At 53.4% G+C, this 11,863-nt stretch overlaps 1 protein-coding gene across 1 annotated transcript in view; it reads right to left on the reverse strand.

Annotated features, from left to right (window-relative positions):
• GTF2IRD1 (GTF2I repeat domain containing 1) overlaps positions 1–11,489 on the reverse strand; it is a gene marked incomplete at both ends in the record, with an annotated part of 42,107 nt that extends 30,618 nt beyond the window's left edge. Inside the window, 5 exons of the mRNA XM_080357016.1 lie at positions 172–464; positions 1,516–1,699; positions 5,392–5,538; positions 8,817–8,958; positions 11,367–11,489. Of these exons, the coding sequence (XP_080213142.1) occupies positions 172–464; positions 1,516–1,699; positions 5,392–5,538; positions 8,817–8,958; positions 11,367–11,489 (889 nt within the window). The remainder of the gene's footprint in view (positions 1–171; positions 465–1,515; positions 1,700–5,391; positions 5,539–8,816; positions 8,959–11,366) is intronic.
• Positions 11,490–11,863: the final 374 nt, after the last annotated feature.

Below are 11,863 nucleotides of genomic sequence, written 5' to 3' on the forward strand. Positions count from 1 at the left end.
AAGGGCCAGGGCAACACAAAATGGCCGGGGATCCGCTCCTCTCCATACAGGCCAAGCTTTGCACCAATTTTCATCCAAGGACCGCCAGAACACCCCGGCCTGTCCCCTGTCAGTGCCGGGGGGGTGGGCTTTGCCCAGGCCCTCGTCTGAGAGCAAACTCCAGGCTATTACCACAGCAGTCGCTGTACTCCTGTGAGGAAGGCACCTTCAGCTCTCCCGCCGGCCGGGGCAGCAGCACCTCGCCGGCCGCCTTCGGCCCGGACACCTCTTGCTTTAGGTCGACGGCCATCTGGGTCGGCAGTGAGACGCCGTATAAGAAGCTGGTGACGGCGGAGGGGGGGTCCTGGCCAGAGGGTTTGGCCATGGGGCCATTGGCACCAGAGTCCCGGCCGCCCTTGGGGGCGAGGGAGGTACAAGTCAGCTCGGCGCTGGGGTTCGGCTCTCGGCTGGGCTCGTCCGCCGGCCTGAGGGGAAACGAGGGAGAAAAGGAGGAAAAAACCAGGTTGCTTTGGTGCCGTGGCTCTGCTAAGCCAGGACCAGCAAGGATGTGGAGGGACAAGGACAGCCGTGCCCAGGACTGGGGGACACGCTGCACTGCCAGGCTCTTGTTCCAGAAATTACAGCCATCACCCAACCTCCACCAGCTTCTTCGAGCGCCTGCACCATTTTTGTCTTCTTTAAGTGGAACCGGTTGGTATTATAGTAGTTCAAAGCGTTTATATTAGCTGGGGCAAAGCCACCGAGCTCGGTGTGTTTAGTGTGACCGTAACCACCGGACTGCCCTGCCTGTGCCAGCGCCAGGACCCACGGCACGTCCAGCAGGGACCGTCAGCCCAGGGATCAGCTTCAGAGCGAGGAAGCCCACACGCTTCTCATGAGACAGGCGGCCATGAGCTCACAGACAGCTCCAGTTCTGGGTGTCCTACTTTTAGCTGTCTCAGCCTGATTTTCCAGAAGAACTGAGCCCTCAGAACAGGTATCTGGTAGCGCTCAGCACTTCTCTGAACAGATCCGAGGAGCCGCCAGCCGGGCAAACGCAAAGGAATTGCACCAAAACCGCAGAGCCCCTGGCCAAAATGTGGCCAAGATGGGGAGGTCGCCTCGCCGTGGTCTCCCGCCTCCCCTCCCTCCTTGTTTGCTGTTAAAATCCCATTTCAGCCTGGGAAGAAGCTCGCAGCATTTACACTGGAAATGTCTCTGGAGACCAGAAAGCACTTAGCTAGCCGCAGTGGAAATTTTGGCGGCGACACGATGTGGTTAATGTGCACGTTTACATGCAATTATTATAGGAAAGAGTCTGAAATGGTCTCAAGCTATCTGACACCAATGAACCTCCATGCAAGGCTGGGTTTGGCATGGTGAGATCCAGGTTTCTGGGTCTAGGGGAGAAGCTGGGACACAGGGGAGACCCTCCTGTCTCCTCCATGCAAAATCTTTGTCATTCACTGGCGTTACAGGAGCCACCATCTCGAGGGCTCACTGCCCTCCTGCCCCCTCGGGGAACCCCAGAATTACCTTTTTAGCCTGAAGCGGATGCTGTGGCTGTGCTCTAAGATGGCCATCAGGGACTTCACATCGTACTCCATGGGTTTCTTAAAGCTGATCCCCTCCGGCAAGCCGGCTACCGCCAGTGAGCCCGGCTCCTTCAGGAACCTCTCGTATGGCAAAGGGACCACGCTGCTCTTCCCCACGGCTTCACCTGGGGAGGGGGCAGAGTTACACACCGACCGACACCCCGCACCCCCACCGCGGCCGAGCCAGGCTGGAGGAGCAAACGCCAAAGCAAGACATCCCGCTGGAGACATTATGAGAAGATAACTGCATTCTACCTCGGCACTTGGCACGCAAGGACTTGCAAGCTCTTTCTAAGCGCTAATTAATATAAAGCTCACAAAAGCCAATAAGCAGATGCCTCATCTTTTGGGTTGCAAAGTAAAACGCTTGGTTGGGGTCACTTGGCACAAGCCCACCCCCAGGATGCCCAGACACGTGCCAGCGAGGGATGTGGCCACCGGCAAGCGGGGAGGGAGCCGAGGGCTGACGGAGGAGCTGAAGGGCTCACGCTGATTTTTATCATGTTTAGTGAGATATTTTGGGAGTCTTATTTTCAGCTGATTTTCTTATTTTACCTCCTGGAAGAATGTAAAGCACTTTGATTGCTGGTGCTGTCAGGTAGCCTCGATACACTTTGGAAGACAAGAATAAAAACCAAACCAACAACAGGCTCCCTCCATCCCACCATTCGCAGGCAGCAGGAACATGGACACATTTGACTTCACCATCTCCTCCAGCAGCCCAGAAATCTCACCCGCTCCCCTTGATGATGGGCACAGAGTCCCCCTGTGTCCCCACCACATGGGGCTGGCTCCACTGTACCTCTGAGACCAAAATCTACCCCAGGAATTGGGAGCAAACTCTTTTCCCTTCCCTGGCAGCAAAATACAACCAGCAAAAATCGCAGCTACACAGAGATTTTTCTAAACCAGCTAAAAAGCCTGAACCTGGGATGGTCTCCAGACAAGACACTGTCGGAAAATCAGCCCACTCTGAATGGTTTCAAGGAATGGCCCAAATCCTTGAGCTGCTCTCTGTGGAAAAATTACTTTGGAAACCAACCCAAGTCACTGCGACCAATAAACCTGGTGCTGAAAGCACGAAGCAGAAGAAACAGCCGTGCAGGAATGCGACCTGTCTGGCAAAGAGGCGTCCAGATGCAGAACATCTGGCTGCGTGGCAAGGTGTCTGCACCTTCGTCTCCAGGCTGAGGGGCAGGCAGAGCAGATTATGGGACCTTTAAATAGCTGGGGGATTTTATACTGTTGATTTTCTTTAAAATCTTTTCTTTTTTCTCTCTTCTTTTAAAAAAAAAGTCTTACAGAAAGCCCGGAAATCTTGTGGCGCTGTCAGCAAGTCCTTATTAAAAGTGATTTCTTCAACGTGTTCTTTGAAGCAACGTGTGATAACTATGATAACTAACAACGTGCGACTTGCATGAACCATCAAGGTTCCTCATAGGCGGGATGGATAACGTTTTAATTAAGCCAATAACAGAAGTTTCAAACCAAACCTTTGCACCGCACCACCACTTTCTGCAAGTCCAGAGGGTACTGACGGTTTCCTGGCCCCGACGCACCGATTCTCACAGCTTTTACCTCCCTCCATCACCTCTCCTCATGGTGAGGAGAAGCTCCCGATGCCCACGGCGGCTCCTTATCAACCCAACGCTCAGTAACTCCCTGAACGTATTTTTATGGGGAACGTGTTACTGCCAAAGTGACCTTCACCAAGCCCCGTGCTGCCGTGCAGAGGCTCACGGTTTAGCTAAAGAGAGACAATAATCATCATTAATGCCTGTTTAATAGAAGCTGGCGGTAATCAGTCATCCTGTTGGTGTGGAGATTACCCGGCTCTGGAGGGAATACGCGATCTTTTTGACTGAGTATTTTCTACGATTTTTTTGTTTCCAGTCCCTGTTGATGGGAGGCAACTGAAAGGATAAAAAAAACCCACGAAACATAGAAGAAAGATAACTGCTAATTTCTGATACTTGTCTTGGTATTGGAAACAGAATCACCCTGGGACATCCACTATCTCCTGCGGTATTTCTGCCCTTTCCTCCAGGAGAGGCTCTTCCCACTAGGAGGGAGCATCTGCCCAGTGGGTTTCCCCATCCAGTGGCTCAAGGATGGAAACAGCTGGTCCCACTGAATATGCCACAAAGGCAGAATTAAAGTCAAAGCCAGAGTTCCATCCAAAGCTGGAACGACACCCAATGCCAGGCCAAAACCACCGCCCAGGGATGCCCAACCTCCTCCTGCCACTGCCATGATGTCACCACCGTGGGCTGGGGACCCGGCCAGAGTGTCCACACACACAAGAAGGTGAAGAGCATCACCAAACTCATCCCACGGCGTGGGCCACCTGGTCTGTACATCCTCACGCAGATGCACCCTGGTCAAGCGTTCTTATGCAATTATATATTTATGGTATGTCATACATGGATAATTCCCCTATTCCTAAGAGGCTCATAGAGCCTGGCGTTCTCCCAGTAGCAGGATGAGACCCACAGCTCAGACAGGATCCAACCAGCAACAAAACACCCTCCCCATCCTGTTCCCTTGGCTCTTCTGCATTGCCCCTTTCTTCCCGCTTGGGTCAAGCCTTTTGGACGCAGCGAGAGGATTTTATTACCCCTGCTAATGGGAATATCATCTCCAAATCCTTTATGTGGTTTCAGAAAACCTCAGTGACTGTGCATCCCCAGAGGAAGGGCTGCCATCTCCCCTTTCTGTGAAGCAGGTGCTGCCAAGGCGAGAGTGGAACCACAGCCAGCAACAGCAAACACTGCGCACAAGCCCGGGGCAGTTGGTGGGGGAACCCATTATCCCCTTCCCACTGTGGTGGGAGAGCCTGTTCCCAAACCCAGCACATAAACAGGGGCAACAGTTGCACTTCAGGCTCAAGGAGACCCACACAGCCCCAGCAGGACTGGGTAGCTCACCCCAAATCTCAAATGGTGACGTGGAGCTGCACCCAGGAAAGCGAAACGCCCAGTTCTGCAGCTGGTCCAGCCACACGGCACGAACTCCCCCAAAGCATCATGCTGGGCTAATGCAACCCGCTGAGCAGCGCAGGGGAAAACACCACCCCGTTTTCCCAACACGACCTTGCTTTCCTACCCAAGCCAACACAGCCCCAGAGCTGCTGCCGCGGGACAAGCCAGTAGCACGACCGTCACCTCCAGCCACTCCATGGGGGCTCCAGCAGGGAGCTCCCAAGCGAGAAACAGGCAATGCTGCGGCTCGAGCCTCTGCAGATTGGGCTCAGAGGGAGCTCTGCAACCCACTGGGTTACATATCAACAGCCATATGGTCATCTACATTTTAATTGCAGAAGCTTTATTGCCGGGGATGATGCATGTGCTGGAACGGCACCAGCTTGTCTCTCGGAGTCGAAGCTGCGGGGCCGCCTGCTAGAAAAATCATCTTTTTTCCTTTTAAATAGACTTGCCAGGGAAAGGGGCGAGAGAGTCTCTGCAGAGCCCTGACACAGCGCTTGTGAAAGAGGTGTTGTAGACGTGACATCAAGGACAACGGTGTGCTTGAAAATCACACTCAGGGCACGGCAGAGGCTTCCCCTGGCTGGGGGCACAGAGGATGCTGCCCCCAGCACAAGGAGATCATTTCCCCAGTTTGGGACACTGGGAAGTGAAGAAGCAGCAGCTGGATCTCATCTCAACAGAACACAAACCCTATGCAGGAGCACGTCCTGCCCCTGCCAGGCGCTTGCTACCTCGCTGGGGACAAAAGCCACGTCCGTGGGTGGCACCGGGCAGCTCAGCAAGCCTCAGTGGCAATCCAAATCCCCAAATGGAAGCGTGAAGGTTCTTACTATAAAGCACATCAAACACTTCCTCTACCATCTTCCTGAGGAGGTACACGTCTGATCCCTGGTCCGGGGACACCCTGAGCACGCTTCGCCCGCACTCCTTTGCCTTCTTCTGCGCCTCCACGTCCTGCTCCTTCCTCTGCTGGATTCCTGCGGTGGGGAGAGGAGAAAACGGGAGATGCCGTGGTGAGAAGAGGGTTCATGGGCAACGCCACATGCACTTTCAAGTGGCTGTGAAGTGATCGAACCCACCAGATGTGTTACACCAACTTCAGCCAGTCATCTCTGCCCCCCAAGCCCCACGCAAGATGGGGTTCTGTGTGTGCCGGGCCCCTCGCTACCCCCACGGCATCAGCAAAGTCCTTTGGGCAGGCAGCTGGGTGCCCCACAGCTCCCACTCACCCCAGCCCCAGTTCGGATGTGCCCACGGTAGCCCCGGTGTGCAGGGGAAGGTACCGGCAGCGGTGCCAGCAGTGCCGCTGTGAGCAGGGTTTGGTCATCCCGCGTGTGCCCCCCCTTCCCCAGTTTTACCCGCTCAGCTGCACTAAAACTGTTGTGATTAATTGGGCAGCGCATTTCTTTTCTCTGGTTTCAATCTGCTTAGCCTCCAATCTCTCAGGAAAAGAAAATCCGCCTTTCTTGGAGGCTTTTTTACCCTTCAGCGTCACGTAGCTTGGTAATACCAGCTATTTCCTGCTAATTTCCCCCATTAAACCTCAAATAAAGCATATCTTCGGCAACGACTTCCTTCCATCTCTAAACGCACAGAAAATTAAACACTACAAGCGCATTATTGCCGTTCTATCCGAAGCGATTCGCAAGGGATTTTCGGTGGTGAAGGACTAATTCCTTCAGCATCCTCGACAGGCTCCTGCCAGCGATCGGCCCTGGATGCTGCTCAAGGAGGAGCTTGTGGATCCCTCCCGTGGAAACAGCCCGTGGCTGGGACATCACTGGGATGGGGGCAAGAGCCACCCAAGGGTCCCCACACAACCAGCCACAGGGAAGGGGATGGGACCCAACACTGCGCAACCCCTGGCAAGCTCTGAATGCCCCCCACAGCACATGGAAACAGGCTCTGGAGAACTTTTTGGGTGTTTTACCATGGTGGTGAAATACATCCACACCAACTGACTCTCCCCCCAGGCCGGGCGCTCACTCTGCTCCGTTGACATTAATCCTGATCACTGTCAAGTTCCCCCTGTGCACCAGGGAAGGCTGAGCCAGAGGTGCAGATAAAGGAGCGCGTTCAAGCGAGGTCTGCACACCCAGAGAGATAAGAGGCTTCTTACATCTCTCAGCGATGTCTGCTTTAGATTATTTCCGATCCTTTCGAAGGGGGCAGCTAGCCCATAAATCAGAGGCACTTCCAGGGATGCTTTCCACTGCGTGCCAGTTGTAAGAGCTTTATGGAGCAGAGTTGAGCCTGGGCCATTTATAATTCAAGACAGAGTTATCACGTTTCACCTTGTCTCCAGCATCAGCCGCTTCGCCTGAACCCCATCGTTTTGTGCTTTCAACCAGACGTGACCATTTCATTTTGCAAAAGTGTAAACGAAACCGAAGGAGAGGGGAATCGCAACCTAAAGCCGAACGCCTTGCCCCAGCACAGTGGTAGGTCACCAGCTAGGATATATGTATATATATTTCTAAAAGTGACATTTGCAGAAGGTCATTAAATATTGTGAGCTCTAGGGAGACACAGTTGGCATTTCGTAGATAAGAGGCAGCTCTGTCCCGTTGGCCACCCTGGGGCACCTCCCTGCCCCTTGTGGGCAGTGGGAGGGGAGGCAGAGCCACCTGCAAACGCAAGGAACATCCCCAAAATGCCTCCTGTCCTGCAAAGCACGACGCACCAAAGCAGACGATAAGTGACAGCGGCTCTCCCGGGTGCGCATGGTGTGCTGGAGGCGGCGGGCAGGACGAGGGGCAGAGCGGGGCCGGGCAGGGAGCTGCTCCCGCGCAGCCGTGCCGGCTCAGCACGCACACGCGCGCTCACTCGCCTGAGCAGACAGCGACCCTGGCAGCTTCACAGCGCTGATGTTTGCAGTGCAGCGAGCCCTTCCTGAGCCAGATCTCCAGCGGATTAAGCACCAATATGATTTCCGTCAACACAACTTGTGCACACACAGCCGAGTCATTTCTCTCCACTGACATCCCACTGTGAGCAGCTTGTGTGAGAGGCTCTGGGGTCCCCCTGGCTCTGGGGTCCCCGGCACCACCAAAGCCAGAGCCCGTCCTGGATCCTGCATGGAGCAGGGAAAGCAGCAGTTGGCGTGCCAGGGCTGATGCCATTCAGTGCCTCATTTTACACTGAGGGTGGTGAGAGCCTGGCCCAGGTTGGCCAGAGAGGTGGTGGCTGAACCATCCCTGGAGACATCCCAGGCCAGGCTGGACGGGGCTCTGAGCAGCCTGAGCTGGTGAAGATGTCCCTGCTCATGGCAGGGGGGCACTGGGGGAGATGGGAAGGGCCCTTCAACCCAAAGGGTTCTATAATAAGGAACACAGGTCCCTGCTCGCAGCACGATTCCCACTTTCCTCTCAGCTCGCAGGCTATTTTTTGGGAGCTGGCAGGGCCACAGAGCTGGCAAAGAAGGCTGGGTGCTGGCCTCCCTGTGCCAGTCATACACACCCCTGCAACATCTGGTGACCCCAATCTGAGACTGGAGGGACCACGGGTCTTGCTCAAGTCAACCTTTCACCACTGTTAGCCCCTCAAAAACAACACTCCCAGCTCTCAAATTCATCCCTGTCTTCTCAAAACCAGGAAAAAAGCTTTGGCCCAAGAAAGCCTCTCTGCTCCTGGGGCATCATTAGAACAAACTGCTTTTGCTAAAAGTCATCAAAAAGCACTCCGGCACATCAGCACTGCAGACCAACAGTGCCAGGGGACCGGCCAACGGGGTCATAGAATCATTTTGGTTGGAAAAGACCCTCAAGATCATCAAGTCAACCATAACCCACCCCTCGCACTGCCCCATGTCCTGAGAACCTCATGTCCGTCTGTCCAACCCTCCAGGGATGGTGACTCCAGCACTGCCCTGGGCAGCCTGTTCCAATGCCCCACAGCCCTTTGGGGAAGAAATTGTTCCCACATCCAACCTCAGCCTCCCCTGGCGCAACTTGAGGCCGTTTCCTCTGCTCCTGGCGCTTGTTCCTGGGGAGCAGAGCCCGACCCCCCTGGCTCCAAGCTCCTTTCAGGCAGTTCAGAGATCAGAAGGTCTCCCCTCAGCTCCTGTTCTCCAGCTGAACCCCCCAGGTCCCTCAGCCGCTCCATCACACTTGTGCTCCAGCCCCTCACCAGCCTCACTGCCCGTGCAGCCACCCAGCCCTGTGCCACCCTGGGGCTGCTTTCGGAGTGGAGCGCCAGGGTGCACGGTGCCTCCAGCCACGGTTCCCACCTGCTTTCTCCATCGCTCCATACTCACTGCAGAACTTCTGGAAGTCGGCTTGCAGCTCCTTGCGGGCGCTGAGGAAGACCCGTCCCTTCTCGGTGCCGACCACGAAGGCATTCTCCTCATGCACGGCAATGCAGGCGACCTCTGCGTTCAGCTTGGAGAGCGCCGAGCACTGCGGGGAGGCAGCAGGTCAGGGCAGCCGCGGGAGCAGCCCCCCTTGGCACCCCCTGCCATTCACACAGAATCCCAGAATGTCAGGGGTTGGAAGGGACCTGTAAAGCTCATCCAGTGCAATCCCCCCATGGAGCGGGAACACCCAGATGAGGTTACACAGGAAGGTGTCCAGGCGGGTTGGAATGTCTGCACAGAAGGAGACTCCACAACCCCCCTGGGCAGCCTGGGCCAGGCTCTGCCACCCTCACCAGGAACAAGTTTCTTCTCATATTTAAGTGGAACCTCCTGTGTTCCAGTTTGCACCCATTGCCCCTTGTCCTGTCACTGGTTGTCACCAGAAGAGCCTGGCTCCATCCTCCTGACACTGCCCCTTTCCATATTGATCCCCAGGAATGAGTCCCCCCTCAGTGTCCTCTTGTCCAGCTCCAGAGCCCCAGCTCCCTCAGCCTTTCCTCACACGGGAGATGCTCCACTCCCTTCAGCATCTTGGTGGCTGCGCTGGACTCTCTCCAGCAGTTCCCTGTCCTGCTGGAACTGAGGGGCCACAACTGGATTTTCCAGTGGGGTGTTTTTTTTCCTTCCCATCAAAAGATCCCTCCATCAAAAGCAATGTTCTGGTTTGGGTCAGAATTTCATTGTTTTTATGATATCCCCTAAACACTTTGGTGACTTTACAGCTCCGGAAAGGTATCCAGCTGAGCTATGCTTTGCTGGAAAAAAAGAACTATTTACCTATCATTTCAATGTTTCCTATCCTAAAAGTAAACATTTTATAGCATTACTTTAAAAGAAAACATTCCTGTAAAAACCAATCAAACAAAAAAATCCCAACCAACAACAACTTCTATTTTTCCACAAGCTCTAATGAAATAAGGAGCACGGGAATCTTATTTCAGCCGCAGAACACTAATATGGTCAAAGTCTGGATTAGTCGAATGATTCCTCTTGTACAGTTATGCAAAACATGAAAGAGATGGAAAAGACTTCCTCTATTAATCCACTTTATGTAACGTGCGCTTCCTGCTCTACATAATACACATGTATATGTGCTTTTATTATTATTTTTTGTATTATAATAGTTACGCAGTGCCGGCAGCCTGAGTCATATTCCCATAGCTACGGCACCGACGCTATGAAGACGCTACCCCCAGGTCACAATTTAAATGGGTAGAACAGGGGGATTTTCCCACTGGCAGCCCTGGTTAGACATGTCACCTGTCCCCAGCACCACGGAGGGGCCAAAGGATGCTGGGGAGGGACCATGGACCAACCCCCCCGAGCTCCCTTCAGCTCCCTGCCAGCTTGATTTGTGTGGGCTCAAAGCCAGCTCTATATCGGGTCGTTTTACCTCCCGCTCACCTTCTTCAAGAAGAAGGTATTGAATCACATCCCCCAATATAGACATTTTTAATAAATCTCTTCTCAAAGAACCCAGCAACTGATGGGAGAATTTTGCTCAAAAAGCCTGACGCTTGAAAAACAAATACAAAATCTAGAGGGTGCGAGATTTGGATGCAGACTGAATCCAAACCCATGCTCGGTGATGTGCATGTGGCCCATGGTTTATTTATCACGTCTGCAGGCAGCCAGGCTTCCGTGGGTGCAGAGCCTGGCACTGGGGAAGCGCTGGGCTAAAAGCTGAATCTCAGCAACCGCCTGGCCCCCTGGCCCTGCTTTAAGCACCTGACAAGCACTGCGGAATAATGTATACTCATTAAGGAGCCAAACTACGATAACGCAATTTGCTGTATGGGATGGCACGTATATAAATCATCAAAGCTGCTTGGGGTGCGTCAGCTCCGGGGAACCTGCTCCTTAGTGGGGTGGTGATGGGCAAAGAGAAGGAAATCAGTATTAATGAAAATAATCCCTACCTGTGCAGAGAAAAAGATGTATCCAAGATAAATATATTAAACACAACTTGGCTTTAAAAAGGGAGGGCTATTTAGCACGTCGCATTGCATTACACATTAGTTACTACACACTCGCTTTCCCTTCTTGATCACATTCATAGTTAAAAATAAGATTAGCTCTGGTCCACAAGACTTAATCCAGACAGTTATCTTGTTTATGTAAGCCTGGCTGACTTAGGCAAGGTTTCCACTGGGAATTCTACGTCAAAAGATATGAAAGTTATTTTCTTTGTTCTCGGAGATAAAAGCCATTGTTCTCCTGTTGTGTAAAAGCTCACGGTAACATTGGTAAAACATCAAGACAAAAAAAAATCCCAACTACCCTACATTCAACTGATACCAACATAAATATTAATGGGAAAACAATACACATCTGAGATTAACTTGGGCCGACTTTATGATCCTTACGGCTGTCAGGGCAGGAGAGGGTTATTTCTCCAGCAGCTCCTGGGGTGACACGATGGAGGGGACGGGGACGCCACCGGCCTCTTACCATGGAGTCTAAGGCAGACACTAAGCTGGTGATGATTTCATCTTTCTGGGGAAAAACCATATTCCACTGGTCAGCTCTGGAGGTGCTGAGCGTCACGTCTAAAGGTTTCCCTGCCAGGGCCATATTCACCTGGAAATAGAAAACAAAAAAGGTATGTGCATTGATGTTACCGATGGAGAGCTGGCGCTGAGCATCACCAGCGCAGCACAACACCAGCATGTGCCACAGACTACGGTGCAACGCCGGCATGGATAGATGGGGAAACTGAGGCACACAGAGAGGCCAGGGCCAGCCTGACTCCACATACTCCCCGTCTCTGCTAAAAGCAGATAATTGTGGATGCTGCTGAGCCATAAGCAAACCCTGCGTCTGATGCTGCGTGTCCCAGCAGTGGCCAGGTCACCTCTGCCTTTGGGAGCTCCATCCCTCACTGCAAAACGGGGAAAAAAGGAGGAAAACCACCTGATTCTGGCCACACATGCAGCAGCTGTGCCAGG

This window comes from Nesoenas mayeri, assembly GCF_963082525.1.
Source record: "Nesoenas mayeri genome assembly, chromosome: 20".
NCBI lineage: Eukaryota > Metazoa > Chordata > Aves > Columbiformes > Columbidae > Nesoenas > Nesoenas mayeri.